At 47.0% G+C, this 18275-nt stretch overlaps 1 protein-coding gene and 1 long non-coding RNA gene across 2 annotated transcripts in view; one reads left to right on the forward strand and one right to left on the reverse strand.

Moving 5' to 3' along the window:
• LOC144159598 (uncharacterized) overlaps positions 1-18275 on the reverse strand; it is a 699997-nt gene that overhangs the window by 308287 nt on the left and 373435 nt on the right. The gene's annotated exons all lie outside the window — the stretch shown is intronic.
• LOC144159596 (uncharacterized) lies at positions 177-5502 on the forward strand. The gene has a single exon (XM_077691183.1). The coding sequence runs from the start codon at positions 434-436 to the stop codon at positions 1721-1723; it is 1290 nt and encodes a 429-aa protein (XP_077547309.1). The 5' UTR covers positions 177-433; the 3' UTR covers positions 1724-5502.

The raw sequence follows: 18275 nt of genomic DNA on the forward strand, positions 1-18275 counted from the left end.
TCGGGGCGGCGCCCCACCCTGAGTCCGTATGATTTTTTCCAAAAGCTTTCATTCCTGAAGAAGACCTGTCTCAGGTCGAAATGTTGAAATAAACTCTCTGAAGAGGGTACTTTTACATTGTGCGTATTCCTATATATATATATATATATATATATATATATATATATATATTGTAATGAAGAGAAGTGAAAGGACTAACGGACCTCGATCGTCCAATCCCTGTTCGGGTATGTACCGGAAGCATCAAGCTGGCATCATCTCTGTGCGTCCTTGTGGTCAGATCAGCGATCCCCTATCCGGTTCACCTGGAACAGACTGCGCTGCTTCCCGCCTCTCGCTTTTACTGCTTGTTAGCCATTAAACCGCCTTTCAAGTGGTGGAGGAGCTGGGTACGAGGTGAACCAACCTGGAGCTTCGCAACCGCACCGTACCAATGCCCGTCAACCCCGTCGACGTAGGCCAACAGCCACCATCGCCGGTGCCAACGGTCATCTGTGCCGGCACCATCCGTCAGCGTGACCCGCCCTTTTTCACCGGCAAAGGTAATTATGATGCCGAGGATTGGTTGTCCACATTCGAGCGAGTGAGCGTCTACAACAAGTGGGATGACCAAGCTAAGCTGAGCAATGTCGAGTATTACCTTAGGGAAGTGGCTGAGGTCTGGTTTCGGAACAACGGCAGGACCATCAAAACGTGGGGCGAATTCAAAACCCTCTTCGCAGAGGCGTTCGACAGGCCAGAGGTGCGGAAACTGCACGCTGAACAGTGTCTTCGCGTTCGCGCGCAGCAGCCCGGCGAGAATTTCACAAGTTATATCGAAGACGTTGTGGATCTCTGCAGGCGCATCAACATGGATATGTCTGAGCAAGAAAAGATTCGGCACATACTGAAAGGAATTGAAGACGACGCGTTTCAGATGTTGATGTCCAAAGACCCAAAGACCGTGGCTGAGATAATTAAGCTCTGCCAAAGCTATGATGAGCTGCGGCGGCAGAGGAGTTTTGTTCGACAGTCGCTCGGGACGGGCGCAGAGCTGTCAAGTTTATCCTTCAGTTCTGAACAAGCATCGCTTGAGATGAGGATTAAGGACTTCGTCCGGGAAGAGGTCGCTCGGCAACTTTCGCTGGTACCTTTTGTAGAGCAGCCTGCACCAAGTTTGCCTCAAGCTGTTCAGCGCACCGTCAGGGAGCAGGTCGCCGAAGCCCTATCACCTGCACACCAGTCAACTACACCCGCTGCCCCGCTGACTGTTCCAACCATGGCTACCATAGCACCGCCAGTGACCGCTCCGTTGACGTACGCCGAATGCGCGGCAAGGGCTGCCCCGCCACTTGTCCACTCCTTTGTCCCCTCGTTTGGACCCTACATGCCAGCGCCTGTGACGTTCACTCCTCAGCCAGTCTCCCAGTTCCGCCGTCCCGCGCCATTGGCTGTACAGCAGACGAATCCGTGGCGCACTCAGGACAACCGACCTATATGCTTTTCCTGTCGTCTCCCAGGACATGTAGCACGTTACTGTCGCCGTGCAATGCAGCAGGTTGAAGCATCTCATAGCCCAGTGTATGTTTCCCGCCAAGCTCCCCGTCGCGCACCTGCGGGACCGCCGTCACCATCCTTTCAATCCGACCATCAGACGTTCGCGAGTCACCGATCGCCTTCTCCTCGTCGCCGCTCCATCTCTCCTATGCGTCGTCAGTCAGCGCCTCATGACGCGGGAAACTAATTCCCGCAGTTCCGGAGGCACGAACTGCGTACGTAGCAAAATGTCAAAGTCCTCGTGTATCTCCGAAAAATGTCGTCGACGTAGTTGTTGAAGGAGTTCCTATTCTTGCTCTTGTCGATACTGGTGCCGCGATTTCTGTTATGAGTGTGAAACTATGCCGCTATCTGAAAAAAGTTATGACGCCACTGTCGGGACTTTCGCTTCGAACTGCAAGTGCTGAACATGTGTCACCACTGGCTGCGTGCACTGCTCGAGTAGTGATCCAAGACACTGTCTACACCATCGAATTCGTTGTTTTGTCTTCATGTTCCCATGACGTTATTCTTGGATGGGACTTCTTGTCAAGCCATAACGCAGTAATTGACTGTGCCAAGGCTGAGATTGAACTTATTTCCCAGAACGATCCGCCGCTGTCTGAGCATTTGTTTGGTGAATGGAAGATTACCGTGAACGAAGACGTCGATATCCCGCCGCTAAGTTCCGTAATGGTTGACCTTGCTAGTGCGCCCGTACCCGATGGACCTGTCCTATTCACACCAGGCGACCTTTTTGTTCGCCGGAAGGAGTTGCCACTCCCATTCGCCGTTCTTACAGTGCAAGGTGGGCGTACGAGAATGTTTATCTCCAATCAAACCCACTGTTCTGTCGGCCTGCTCCATGGAGAGTCAATTGGCCATGTTGAAGCTATGCGCTCCATCAGCCGCTTCGACGTTTGCGATGATCCCGCTGCGCTTTCGCTCACTGCCCTGGACTCGTCCATTTCTACCGACGCTTCACTGTCCGCCGACGTGTTCAAGAAGTCCCTGGACGCCGATTTGGATCCCACACAGCGCACGCAGCTTCTCGCCCTTCTTAACAAGTTCCGTTCTTCCTTTGACTGTGCACAAGCTCCGTTGGGTAAAACGTCAACAGTCACCCATCACATCGACACAGGCGATCATGCTCCCTTGCGACAACGACCCTACCGTGTGTCGGGGCCGGAACGTGGTGTTATTAGTGAGCACGTGGATGACATGCTACAGCGCGGCGTCATTCGGCCGTCCCAAAGCCCATGGTCGTCGCCCGTGGTCCTCGTGACAAAAAAGGATGGGTCTTTGCGCTTCTGTGTTGACTACCGCCGCCTAAACAAAATTACCCGCAAGGACGTTTATCCGCTCCCACGCATCGACGACGCTCTCGATTGTTTACACGGTGCAGAATTCTTCTCGTCCCTTGATTTGCGCTCGGGCTACTGGCAAGTGCCGGTTGCGGAATCGGACCGCCCCAAGACCGCATTTGTTACCCCGGACGGTTTATATGAATTTAACGTCATGCCATTTGGCTTATGTAACGCACCTGCCACATTCGAGAGAATGATGGATAACATCTTGCGTGGTCTCAAATGGCATATATGCCTTTGTTACTTAGATGACGTCGTCGTATTCTCTCCCGATTTTGACACACACCTAACTCGTCTCCACCAGATCCTGGCGTGTCTCACCGCTGCCGGCCTCCAACTAAACTTAAAGAAGTGTCGTTTTGGTGCGCGCAAGTTGACTATTCTAGGCCACGTTGTTTCAAAAGATGGTGTGTCCCCTGATCCCGATAAGCTACGTGCTGTCGCCAACTTTCCGAAGCCGACTTCCTTGAAAACCCTCCGGAGCTTCATCGGGCTCTGTTCCTATTTCCGACGCTTCGTCAGAAATTTCGCTACCATCGTTTCCCCCCTAACAAGACTGCTGAACGGTGATAATGCTCTTTCTGCGTGGTCCCCGGATTGTGATGAAGCATTTTCTTCCTTGCGACGCCTGTTAATCTCACCACCTATCCTCCGGCATTACGACCCAGTAGCTCCTACGGAGGTGCACACTGACGCCAGTGGCGTCGGTCTCGGTGCAGTGCTTGCCCAACGGAAGCCCAACTACGACGAATACGTTGTAGCGTATGCAAGTCGAACTCTCACCAAGGCCGAGCGAAATTATTCCGTGACCGAAAAGGAATGCTTGGCCATAGTGTGGGCGCTCACCAAATTCCGCCCCTATATTTATGGCCGCCCCTTTGCAGTTGTCACCGACCACCACGCATTGTGCTGGCTGTCGTCACTCAAAGACCCCATGGGACGACTTGCTCGTTGGGCCCTCCGTCTACAAGAATTCGACATTCGTGTTATGTATCGATCCGGCCGCAAGCATTCTGACGCCGACGCCCTCTCTCGCTCCCCGGTGTCCGCTGATACGGCACACCTCAGCACAACGGACACTACCTTGTCGTCGCTGACTCTCTCAGACATGGCTTCCCAGCAGAAAGAAGATCCATGGATCGCTACTATCGTCAACTTCCTGTCTTCACCGTCGACCCTTCCTCAGCCTAGGGCCCTGCGTCGCCAGGCTGCTCACTTTGCCATTCGCGACAACCTCCTCTACCGCCGCAACTACATGCCGGACGGCCGCAAGTGGCTCCTTGTGGTTCCACGGAATCTCCGCGCGGAGGTGTGTGCCGCTTACCACAATGATCCGCAGAGTGCTCACGCGGGACTCTTGAAGACCTATACCCGACTTCGTCAAAGGTACTACTGGCGTGGTATGTACAGCTTTGTGCGAAGATTTGTTCGTGCCTGTACTGATTGTCAACGACGTAAGTCGCCTGTCCCCAAGCCAGCCGGCCCGCTGCAGCCCCTGCCGTGCCCCGTTCGTCCATATGAGCGCGTTGGCATTGATCTTTACGGCCCAATGCCATACTCTTCTTCTGGTAACCGGTGGATAATTGTGGCAGTAGATTACCTAACCCGCTATGCCGAAACAGCAGCGCTTCCCGCTTCCACGGCACGTGAGGTTGGTGCATTCATTCTGCACTCCCTCGTCCTACGCCACGGTGCACCACGGGAACTACTAAGCGATAGGGGGCGTGTATTCCTCTCTCAGGCCATCGAAGCGCTCCTCGCAGAATGCAAAATTGTGCACCGCACCACATCCGCCTACCATCCCCAAACCAATGGACTGGCAGAAAGATTCAACCGCACGCTTGGGGACATGATCGCAAAGTATGTCGCGCCCGACCATTCGAACTGGGACTCAGTGCTACCGTTCGTAACGTTCGCTTACAACACGGCCGTGCAGACCACTACAGGTTTTTCACCTTTCTTTTTGTTATACGGACGGGAGCCATCGTGTACAATGGATACCATCCTTCCCTACAGCCCTGATCCGTCCGAATGCCATCTCCTTTCCGACGCAACGCGCCATGCAGAAGAGTGCCGCCTGCTCGCACGTTCGTTTACATCGAACGACCAAGCTCAACAGAAGCACCGTCATGACCAGGAGCACTCATCGACTTCTTACAGTGCTGGCGATCTCGTTTGGCTGTGGATACCGTCTGCCACTCCTGGTCTCTCCTCAAAGCTCCTTTCTAAATATCATGGCCCCTACCGTGTCATCGATTCTTCCTCCCCCGTTAACTACGTTGTAGAACCACTGAAGCCAACGGAAGACCTTCGCCGTCGCGGCCGCGAAACTGTCCACGTCTCTCGCCTAAAGCCCTATTACGATCCCCTTGTGCTGCAGTCACCGTAGGTCGCCAGGGTGGCTCTCTCTTCGGCGGAGGGTGATTGTAATGAAGAGAAGTGAAAGGACTAACGGACCTCGATCGTCCAATCCCTGTTCGGGTATGTACCGGAAGCATCAAGCTGGCATCATCTCTGTGCGTCCTTGTGGTCAGATCAGCGATCCCCTATCCGGTTCACCTGGAACAGACTGCGCTGCTTCCCGCCTCTCGCTTTTACTGCTTGTTAGCCATTAAACCGCCTTTCAATATATATATATATATATATATAGTAAAAAGGGGTGCAATAAAAAAAATAAAAAACATAACAAGTTTACTTCGAAAACATAACTTTACATCGACGTTTCGGACGGGGACCGTCCTTTATCAAGAGTCTTGATAAAGGACGGTCCCCGTCCGAAACGTCGATGTCAAGTTATGTTTTCGAAGTAAACTTGTTATGTTTTTTATTACGCCCCTTTTTACTAATTACCCTTCACTAGCCTAATCTTTTACCCAATATATATATATATATATATATATATATATATATATATATATATATATATATATATATATATACTGCTGTATTTGGAGAATTTTGTACGATTTCTGGTTGGAAACTTGAGGGTAGGATTAATGAACAATGTCATAAAAATTGTGAAGTGGCCAAGTTTAATCGACGGAAAAGCACGTTAGGTTTCCGTACCTTGCATTAATACCAAGCGTCGCTGACCTTAACTTATAAATGAGAAAAATTCTCGAACCTTGCGGTCGTGGTGGGTTTTAAAAGCGGGTTATAAAATTGTGGCTTTAAGATGTTCAAAGACAAGACCGGGACCGTATACATGCCTTGACTGGGGCAAATAAGGGCAACTTTTTGCATAAGAGTGGTGAATATTGAACCGTATTCGAAAGGCTGTTTCAGTTTGGCTGATATATTGTTGCCTACAAACTGCACTCTAGAAGGTATACAACATTAGCGGAGTCACAGTTAAAGTCACCTTTTATATTTACGCAATAGTCTGAAGCCGGGATGATGGCACGCTGTGTATTGGTCATGTGGGGCATACTTTACATCGAGGTTTATTACAGGGCATGCAGCCAGTAGTTCTTGGTCGGCTGATACGAGAGTTAGTAATAAAGTCGCCTAAATTCTTATTAGGCCGGTAGACAACGCGTGGTGATTCGGGTAATATGATTTTTAAGCGTTCACTTTGAATTACGATATTGTCACAATATGATTGCGTGCAAAATGTCCCGCGAAGTCTCTGTCCATGCAAGAGCCGGTACCTCTCATATATCTAATGGAGGCCTTACCTGCATGGCACATTTTAATTTTCTGGATTCCTGAGAGTTCATTTATCCCCTACCCAAATAAAGCACGCTGATTGCCTGCTTGTTGGCGGGGTTTAATTTTCATTCCCAGATACAGTGCTGTAATTTATTATGGTCGCCGGAACTGTCCCGGAAAATTAAAGCCCGTGGTTGCTGCGACTGAGCATCGCAGCAATTATCACTGACGTTTTATGTTAGGCGGGTAGTTAATGAGCAAATGCGCTATATGAGGTGCCCAAGCTTGCTTACTATTTACACTGCGGTAAGTAATTACTACCCGTAAAAATTAGGAACGAGTTGAAAGTTGCGTGTTAACGAGTTTGGACCACATACCCACAGGGGCATGCTGTAGTTTTGAGGTTTGGTGTCATAAACAGCTAACTATATTTACGTGCTTATGTCCGTAGTGAGGTATACTCGCTGGCGTAAAGGTTTATCTGGGGAAAAATGAGGGGGAAATGAGGCTAGGCTAGGCGACTGCCCATGCTTTCGCCTAACGTCTCGCTCCATATTCACGCTTAGAGGTTTCACGTCGCCAGTCGGTATCCACAGATCGCAGATACTTTAGGTATGACGTTGTTCGAGGTATCTTTGAAGGATGTCCTGGAAGGTAACCTGAGGGGTACCTAAATTTAGGCGCACACATACGACTGATATGGAAAAATCAGATGTATGCACTTAAGGATAAGCAAGGCAACGTCATCACAAATAGGGATAAAATAGTCACAGTGGCCGAGGAGTTCTATAGGAATCTGTACAGTAGCCGGGACATCCAGGATAATGCCGAACGAGACAGCAGTTCAGAGGAGATAGACATCCCACCAGTAACGACCGAAGAAGTAAGGAATGCTTTGAAAGAAATGAAAGGGGGCAAAGCACCTGGTGAGGATCAGATAACAGCAGACCTCTTGTGAGGATGACGGAGAAATTGTAGTTGAAAAACTGGCAAACCTGTATACGCAATGCCTAATAACCGCAATGGTACCAGAATCTTGGAAGAACGCGAACATCATACTAATCCATAAGAAAGGCGACATGAAGCACTTGAAAAACTACAAGCCGATCAGCTTACTCTCAGTCGTCTACAAGGTACTTACCAAGGAAATCGCTAACCGAATTTCTGCAACCTTAGATTTCAGTCAACCTAAAGAACAAGCAGGGTTCCGTAAAGGTTATTCAACAATGGACCATATTTACATGATCAATCAGGTGATAGAGAAGTGCGCTGAGTATACTGAACCCCTATATATATCCTTCATAGATTATGAGAAAGCATTTGACTCGGTCGAAACCCTAGCAGTCATTCAAGCATTACGGAATCAGGTGGTAGATGAGCATTATGTAAGAATACTACAGGATATCTCCAATGGGTCTACAGCTACCATCATCCTCTATAAGGAGAGCAGTAAAATGCCTATAAGGAAGGGTGTCAGACAAGGAGACACAATCTCTGCAATGTTATTCCCAGCATGCTTACAAGAAGTATTCAGAACGTTGGATTGCGATCAGGTGGGAGTAAGGGTTAATGGAGAATACCTCAGTAACCTCAGATTTGCTGATGACGTTGCCTTGCTAAGTAACTCGGGGGACGAATTGCAAAGCGTGCTTTCCGCACTGGGCGAACAGAGTAGAACCGTGGGCCTGAAAATTAATATGCAGAAATCTAAAGTAATGATCAATAACCTCGGGACAGCACAGCGGTTTGAGATAGGTGGCGAGGCAGTGGAAGTGGTAAGCGAATATATCTACTTAGCCAAGTTGTGACCCCAGATCCCAACCATGAGGCAGAGATAATTAGAAGAATCAGAATGGGGTGGGGTGCATATGGCAGACATTCTCAGATAATGAATAGCAGCCTACCATTGTCGCTGAAGAAGAAAGTGTATGACAGCTGCATCTTACCAGTACTCACCTACGGGGCAGAAACTTGGAGGCTCACTAAGAGGGTTCAACTTAAATTGAGAACGACTCAGCGGGCAATGGAGCGGAAATTGATAGGTGTAACATTAAAGGACAAGAAGAGAGCGGAATGGGTCAGGGAGCAAACTGGTGTTAAAGACATATTAGTAAAAATTAAGAAGAAATGGACGTGGGCAGGGCATGTAATGCGAAGGCAAGATAATCGCTGGTCATTAAGGGTAACAGAGTGGATCCCTATTCAAGGCAAGCGTTGCAGGGGGCGGCAGAATGTTAGATGGGCAGATGAGATCAAGAAGTTTGCGGGGATAAATTGGTCACAGTTGGCACAGGACCGAGGTAATTGGAGAATAATGGAAGAGGCCTTGCCCTGCAGTGGGCGTAGATAGGCTGGTGATGATGATGATGATTATACGACTGTTGGCTTAACACCAGAATTCGCAGTGCAAATGGACAGTGAAGTCTTGTGTAAACATCGCGGATTACCACGGAAATGGTAGTCTAGTGTCTGAACTGAACTGAACTGAACTGAACTGAACTGAACAATACATGTTTAGACCACTCTCGCGGCGTTTAGGCGAGTTTCTTCATTAGAAAAGTCAATAAAAATGCCGCCCTGCTCACTGCCTCTCCCATGCCGATTTCCTACGATATGTGGTACAAAGTCTAATTGAGACGGCTTGGCTTGATTGCGCTACTGCACGGCTCGCGACCCTCCGACAAAATTTGTCAGCCCAGAGTTTAGTCGGCCGACCGCCGGTGGGTCGTCGCATTTCGTTCGGTAAGTTGAAAATAAGCCTCGACAGGTTTTTGCATGCAAGGTTGTGCCTTTCGTTTGTTAGTTTGAAGACTGTAATAAGCTGCAAGTCCATGTAGATGCGACACTTCGCTGAGAGGTACGCCAGTAAAAATATCTAGGGCCAAATAAAGGTGGCAGAAGAGTCAGCGAAGGTAATATATGCACTAAGGAATTAAAATCAACTGAAACTTTTATATACAGAGTACAACCAAGGTGCGGCAAGCACGTTTTGCGCTGGCCGAACTAGCACGCAGGCCAGCAGTACGACCACACATTCGCGATTGCTTTTCTAAAATTCCAAGGAATTTAGCCCCGAGAGATAAGGTATTCGGGAATTTGGTGGCGTTTACTGCGCAAGCGTCATTCAAAAAATACGGTTCTGAGCTGCTGGGAGCGCTGAAAATAGATTAAATGTAAACAGACGAAGTATTATATGCCGTACATTTGCATTCATAACAGCGCTGGTTTAAGGCCAAATCGTCTGAAGCCTTATGTCCGTTGTTTTGCAATTCGCAACTTTGAAGCCCCTACAGCGAATGTTATTTTGGAGTTTCCAAACTTTTTTTTTTTTTTTTGGGGGGGGGGGGGGACTGCTTTTTAAACTGAATTCACCATGTTTGTGCTGTAACGTTCATTGCTCCACGAGCGAGAGCGCACAACGCGTGTTCACTTGCACTGACGCCCTACCGAGTTCGCGTTGGCGAGGTGTTGCCATAAGCATCGACTGCTTGCGGGCACAACCCCGAATCGGCCAACCCTTAGCCTGGTGCGAACACGCCTGTTATGATATAGGCATGAACCAGCCAAGCCCCAAAGGTGCGGGGAAGCGAATCACATTTGAGCGTCTCTGGGGACGCACAGGCTGTTCATCCACGGCATATGCCTTGACAAGTGCTGGGTACTATTCGAAGCCGTGCTGGCAGGCTTATCTGACGCATTTTACACCGACAACATCGAAGAAGCGCGGTATACCGATTACTGAGATACTAAGAATGCCCAGGCAAAAATAATGTCGGATGCCAAGCATATTGTTTTACAGAACCGGAATCGAAAGTGGTTTGAATTCTGATCTTCAACACCGTCCAATCGCGTAGACCTTGTATTGACGTGACCGCTGTTAGTTGGTGTGGCCGCCGAACACCGCGCATGGTACTTTTTCTTCTTTCAGGCTTTATAAAATAAAGATCGCCTTATCGACGGGATAAACGATGAAAAATAAGTTTATTTAGCCAATCAAACCAATTAAAACTGAAAAATGAAGCTTGACAAATTCACTTCAGTGTCCCTTTAACGTTGTGGCTCAGTACCTATCAGATTTTCTCGCGGTACTCACTGTGCGTCAGATTACGGATATACCGTTTAATGTAGCACAAGACCTCAAAGCGAAGCTCAGGACTAAACTTCAGCGCATACCCGACGGCTGGTGCTGTATTATAGCGAAGCGACAGATACCTCTAACGTAAAGAAGATTCCACTAATTCGTTTCAAATTTTTACGTATCCTATCATGCTTTTAATCTCCATACTACTTGTTGTGAATTGTATTATGCCAACATCTGCACGGGGAGCCGAAACCCGCCGCTGACCCGAGAAAAAATTCACGTCTACACTTTGGGAGCTTGTTCCGCGAGCATTCTCAGCGTCTGGCTATACAGTGCACAAAGAGAAACGAGAGAAGGAAATCGGGAAAAAAACCAGGCAGAGACGTTGATTGTCTCCCAAGGCTTCCCACATGCACAGCGATGAGGCTCTGCCCAAACACAGGCATTTGCTACGGCGCGCCCAGACGTTGATGCAATTAGCATGCGCACTAAGATGTATGCGAGACGTTGGCTGTGGCGGCCATCTCTAGTAGCCGCTGCCTCTGCGCGATTTCTTTACAAATGCTGAATCTACTACGGCTCCCAGCGAGAAGACCATGACGGAAGCCTCGGCTAGCCTAAGATGCCCGGATGCTGTGGTCTGGCGTCCCAGTGGTACTGCGCCGTCTTGGGCGTTACGGCTGTGTCGATGAGCAGAGAGGCGGAACGAAAGACGACCACAGCAGCTCTGTCGCTTGTGATTCAGCTCGAACACACCATTAATTGGTGTCTCCTTGTTGTATTCTCCGGATACGCTTGTTTGCTCTATTTTCAACTGCATGCTGCTTTGTTTGCAGTTAGATGTGCCTAGAAGAGTGCAAGTGCATCAACGTGAATTGTTGACTTTGTTTGAAGAGTGGCACTCCTGCTAGTGTGTCATTTTGGGAAAGAACAAAATTAGTAGACACACACTGTTCTTATCAAAAACTCTCTGCACCACTACGTTTCCCGCCAAATATACCAGCCAGGGTAGTGCGGTCGGTGACGCCGAGGGAAACGCGAAGAGTGGATGTATTACGGCACACTCCTGAAAGTTCTGTTGTGCCCTTTATAAAGATAATATTTTACTATTCACACTGCTTGCTCTGACATTTTGTTTCCCGAAAGTACAAGTCTTCAACCATAAAAAACATGGAATCAAAACATCGTAATTGCGTTTGTATGGTGCGAAGGTGTCTCGGGTCAAACAGCTCTAAAAAACATAGAAATGTGAGCAGTAGCACATGGCAAAGAAGGTCGCCTCTTTGCAGATAAGCACTTTCATTGCAAACTAGAGTGGACAGGTTGAAGCATACTCAACGATTGTGACTTCGACGAGTTGGTGCTTCAAAATAGCCAATGTGGTTGCTATTGAAAACACACACAAAAGAACAAGAAAAGCAACAAACTCGGTGAATAGCTAACGTGGCCTCCTCTCTTTACTTAACATCCCTGGATCGTGGGCTTGCTTTTTTGCACTTGCAAATCGATTAGTTGGCTTTTATCCAGATGAAACACGTTTTGTGCAGATGTTACACGGTCCTAGAATTTTGCCAGTACATTACATGTCTTTTTCAGGAATCACGTTGCTAGGTCACGCGCGTGTACGTACTTTGCCTATTTTGCTAGAACACCTTAAACCAAAACATCCTTACCACTGAACACCACAGCTGGTAAAAGCATAATGCTAAGGCGTTCCCTCGGAAGACACGTAAGGACAAAGTTGAGATTGGAAACTTGTCCGACCATTGCGACTTCTGTTTATTCAACTAACTTTAATGCCCAACAAAACAAACATATATGCATCAAAATGTCGACGTTAATCCAGACACCGCCACACAGCTTGGATCACGATAAATCACACACGCTTTATCTCAGCTGCAGACACTCAGTCTGTGCAAATTATTATAGTCTTGTAGCGGATAATGCTTTGAAATTTTGAAGCTCGCGCTATATATGAACCAAACGTTAAATTCCGCAAAATCGGCCTATTGCGTTACAGTTTCAGACGCTTGTATCCCTAGCGAGCGAGCGCCTACGGGGAACAGCAGTTCGGCGAAAAGACGTTTTCGATATAATTCCCCATCGTGGCTGTTTTCGCGCCGGAAGGATTACCTCGGCTACCCTTTACGAGCCAGATTTCTCCTCTACACACTGCGTAAATTATGACAGAAGCGTATGAAATTCAAGCAATTGTGCAATGAAAAAGTCCAATGAATGCCTCCGAGCAAATCCCCTTGTTCATTATGCAGCATTCTAAAAGGCTCAGTCTCCACTGCTCGGTGGCCAACGTTTCGAGACGTTGAAGAGTGCTTTACGCCGGCCCCAAATATGTACTTAAATTGGGAGTTCATTTTAATCCTCAATGCGCACCCCCTCGTAATTAGTTGGGATCTCCCTCGTTCTTGGAAAAAATGTTCGATTTGGAGCTTTCACAGCGTTTAAACTTTTTTAGTCGGAATGAACTTTGGTCGGAATGAACTACATTCTCTTCATCGACATTTTAGGCAACTTCACGTACAGCGTCCGTAGAAATTATCTGCTTCCTATCTTGCCGGAAGTTTCGCTTCAGCGGTGCAACGCAGTAGGAACAATGACGTGATTAAGGGCAAATATTAGTCTGCCCCTGCCCGCCGCCGTGGCTGAGTGCCTACGGCGTTGCGCTGCTGAGCACGAGGTTGCGGATTCGATTCCAGGCTGCGGTGGCCGCTTTTCTGATGGAGGCGAAAAACAAAAACGACCGTTTGTAAGAGATTTCGGCGCACGTTAAAGATCCCCTAGTGTTCAAATTTAATCCGGAGCCCTCTACTACGGTGCGACTCATCGCCTGCGTTGCGTCGGCGCTTAAAACCCTACAATCAATCACTGAATCAGTCAATCACTCAATCAATCAATCAATCAATCAATCAATCAATCAATCAATCAATCAATCAATCAATCAATCAATCAATCAATCAATCAATCAATCAATCAATTTAGTCAGGATTGCTCGTAGGGTTAGTTTCTACAATGGTAGGCGCAGAAAAGTTGCTCCGGATGGAAAACAATCGACGAGTTCTTAATTGCACCGAAAGGCAGAATGTGCGAAATGAAAATAATCACAAAAAGAACAGAACTCCCACTCTTTCTGTTCCAGGCAGGGCAAGAAACAACAGATAAAGAAAAGGATGCTAGCTGTCCCAAGAGAAGGCGCCGAGCACTACGAAGGCGAAAAAAATGAATTGCATTGAACAAACCCCTGTTCAATTCATCGAGAGAGGAGTGAGACAGAGAGGAGAAGAGCGCCAAGGGTGGTGGGAATGAGCGCAGAACCGCGCCACAGCCGATTATGGCGAATCACTGCTCTGCACTTCGGACAGGTTTCACGTTGAGCAGAACTGTTTCAATTTGTAATGCTTTGTTTTGGCTGACCTTGGCGCCGCTGACAACAGTGTGGGGCAAATTTATTTCTGTACATTCGTTGTTCTGCTTTCATCTCGCTTTGGACGCCTTCTTCAACCCATAGAACTCCTCCTTGATTATTTGTGTTGTTATATTTTGCAGAAAAAGTATTTTTCTTCACCCCTTGCTGTGAAATTCGTACCTGCATGGTTTGTAATGCAGTATTCTGATGATACCAGATTTATTTTGTTTGCCGCCTTAACTCTGGAAACCTACACCTGAAACATTACCACCCAGACACTTTGCCTTCACGCAGTAGCCTTTTTTTATTTTCTATCGGGTTTTTTAATAGGGGGGCAATAATCTGTACAAATTCCCCACCGACTATTGCTCCCGCATGTGATATAGCAATTTAAGATAGAGAAAAAAAATGGAAAAATCCTATTATGGTGTTTAAAGCGCCGCAGGTAACACCTGGGCTATGGGGCGCGTGGTAGTGGAGGGCTCAGGATTAATTTCGTCCCCCTTGGGACATTAAAAAAAATCTGCATTCACTACCGTTATTGCTTTTCGGCCGCCTCAATCTGATTGATTTGATTGATTGTAGGGTTTAACGCGCCGACGCAACGCAGGCGATGAGGCGCGCCGTAGTGGAGGGCTCCGGATTAATTTTGATCACCTGGGGATCTTTAAAGTGCGCCGAAATCTCGTACACACGGGCGTTTTTGCTTTGCGCCTCCATCAGAAAAGCGGCCGCCGCGGCAGGGAATCGAACCCGCGACTTCGCGCTCAGCAGCGCAACGCCTTAGCCACTGAGCCACCGCGGCGGGTCGGCCGCCTCAATCTGAAAAGCGGACACAGCGGCCGGGGTCGAATACTCGTCCTTGGGCTGAGCCGTGCAACGTCGCAGGCACTGCACCCCAATATCGGGTGGGTTGAAAGTAGTTTAATTTGTACATTCGACAAGCCGACTTTAACACAATCTCACCACTGAAACCGACCATTCCCACAATTTCCTTGTGCACTGAACATGGAACATCTGAAGTTGGGCCGCAAACATTGTTGAAATTTTAGCCTGGCTGTAGTGCAGGTTTACGTTTCAACCACGAATAATGTTCAAATGCAGATTTTACTCACCAAATACACACCTTGGTTTCGAGGAACACTGCAGAAAAGGGCGACACATTAATTTGGATTTCTTTGGGATCCTGCATCGGAGTCCACCAGGAGAATCGGTTGCAGGAATCCGACGAAGGTGCTTTGAGACGGCCCACTCTTTGTATTGTTTCTTCGGAGAACGACTCCTTCGGTAGTATCCATGAGCGGCTATAGGTCACGTCTCGGGAGCCTACTGAACATGCATTCGGGCCGCTCTGTCCTAATTATTTCCCATGTGTTCGTGCTAAAAGCCAAAAAGAAGAGAGAAGGAAAGGCAACGCAAGGTATCCCCCCTGCAAATCAGAAGTCTGCCGCCTAAGCTGGAAACTAACGCGTTGGAATTCCTAACATGGATAGCAGAACAGAAAACAGTATTTTTATACCATGGGTGGCATATTTGGTTTGTCGTAGATTGGTTTTCTTCCTCTTAGACTTCTCGGGACTTATTTTTGGGGTATTTGCAGAAACTCTAAGCAAAGCTGAAGAGGCGGAAGACGTGGAACGTATTTCGGGAAGAATAAATAGATTTTGTCTCGGAAGACAGACATGTTAATTACTGATTCGTGAGCAGTGTGTTACGCAGACCATCCACACTGCATAATCCACAATGAACGTGGCCAAAGATACCGAAAAAACGAACCCTCACGTTTTAATTATGTCCACGTTCAAGACTTTCTAATCATCTTTGTTTTTTTCGAGATTTTCTTTTTACGTGCTGGTATCCCAGCGTTACACTTCAGTGCGTCATAATTTGTCTTGAAATGTGAGGCAAGACGAATTCACCACTGGAGGGTTTTCTACAAAGCGTTAATATACAGCAGCTTTTGGCCGTTCATCTAGCTCTTCTAGAAAATGTGAAGCAGATTTATTTGTTTACCATGCGAAGTGCTCCAAATCACGAATGCTCCCTCAGGCACGGCTCAGCCGTTTTTCGTCGCAACTAACATTAAACGAAAACCCATCAATTTGGAAACTTTTTTTCACCATTATTATTTATAGTCTGAAATATAGATGTCCCGTGGTACTTGGAGGAACGTTAAGTAGCTCTAGTTTAAGCAGAGTCACGTTTACGCACTGGCGCCATTGCACCGATGCGTCCACCATTGTGGAGGGTAATAATACTCCCCAGTCAGTGTGTGCTTGGCGTGACCAATGTGTCTCGCATACGCCCTTCAAGGCAGGTGAACTGTTTGGTCAAAAAATGGAGGTTAGGGTTATAGCGGAACCCGAACACGAATTCCTTTCCATGGAAGTCGAATTGTCGCATGGCTCCACCACAGTCACAAAGTTAGGAAACGTGACTTTCGAAACGTAATCTTACCGCGTCATTGTGGCACATCCACGTACCATATTTCCCGGTTTTGCATATTCTGGTGCGCATTTTGGTGTCTCTTTTGAAATGCCCGTGACTGTACACAACCAATCTTGTTCAATATGAGATGCCCTACACCCATAAACACTTCTACGCCTCTGCACAGTCATTTGCGCCTTCCGTGCAAAATTTATTCCTATGAGCGAAACATCGGGCAAGGGCGGAAACTCGCTTGGGTGGACCTCAAAATATCAATTGCAGTTCCAACAAGGCGACAAAAAAAATCTACAGCTTGGTCGAGAAGAAACATCGAAGCACGCAGAAAACGGTCGGGTGGAATACAGAAACATGAGCGGAATACGAAGTAGGTATTTTATGGAGATGGCAATAACCATTCTTCCTTATAACGTGTCTTTGGAGCAGCGTTACTTTTATTCTTCTTGCTGCAATTATCCTGGCAAGAGTCATCACTGAAAGCATCGGTTCAATGTTTTCACAGATAGAACAGATAAAAAAGTTTAATTACCGCATGCAATCATTGCGCAAAAAGGTAGCTTTCGGAATTCATGGTATTATCAAAGCGCGCCTTTATTTTCACCCACGCATTGTTCTTTCGTTATAATATGCACATATTCATAGTCATCTTTCCTACTGCATTTCGTCGTGGGGCAATACATATGCTATCCATGTCCAACCTTTTCAAATGCTCCAAAGTCAGGCTCTTCGGATCATTAAATTTGCTCCTTTTCGGTCTCATTCCCTGCCCCTCTATATTAACCTAGGCGTGCTTGCGGTAAACGCCTTATTTATTTTAAATCTGGCTTCATTTATGTATAGCCTTGTCCATAATCACATATCTATTGATAGATTGTCCAGGGATCATCTCATTAACACAAATAACATCCGAGTTTCTGCCCGAAACAATTTCTTGACGCCAAAAGTGCGTACGAACTACGGCAAACAGACCGCAAAAGTTGGTGGTGTTTCGACATGTTACAATATAACTGAAGAAATTAAATCAAGTTGTAGATTATATTCTTTTCTTAAATTATTTGAATTATATCTTCTTAGAAAACTACATTTCTACTAAACTGTGTTTTTGCTTTGTATGATTGATTTTCCAGAATATTTGTGTGCCAATTCTCAATGAAGCATTATTGCATGATTCCTATTCGTTATACTGTTCTTGCTTGTCTTAATTATGTTTCAGGATGTTCTTAAACCTGCTGAACTGCTTGCGGCATTTTGTTCTATTATAATTACGTTATGTAACGAGGTCCCCTGACAGTTCTAAACTTAGAGACTTCTTTTGTCATTGTACTCGCTTATGTTATGCAAAAAAGTGAAATAAACTTGAACTTGAACTTGAAAACGATGGTACGTGTAATCTTCTTTTGGGGGCTTTCTCCTAGGCATTTAGTCTGCTGTATGGAGATCAATTTTCCAGTTTTTTTTTGTTTTGGATTTCGTCCTGACCGCAAGAAGCAGCGATTATTCCTGTGCATCTTCATATAAAATTTTACAATCATGAGAAGCATGTGAAATCAAAGGTAGTTTTTTCATGAGCGCGAGCCACCTTGCTACAAAGACAACGTTAATCGCTAATGCTCAGCAGGGACGGGAGGCGTGGTTGTGGGAAATAAGAAAGATTTTTACGCGACCAGTTGTGAGACAAGCAGTGGCATCTTAACGATTGTTGGGCAAACTAAGATTTACATTAACTTCGTAATTTGCTCAGCTTACGACATTTCGGCGGCTGTAAAAGTACGTCAATTCAGCAAAACTCCGAAAG

Source organism: Haemaphysalis longicornis, unplaced genomic scaffold, assembly GCF_048455015.1.
Source record: "Haemaphysalis longicornis isolate Haplotype H1 unplaced genomic scaffold, Haemaphysalis longicornis Haplotype H1 scaffold_10, whole genome shotgun sequence".
Lineage (NCBI taxonomy): Eukaryota > Metazoa > Arthropoda > Arachnida > Ixodida > Ixodidae > Haemaphysalis > Haemaphysalis longicornis.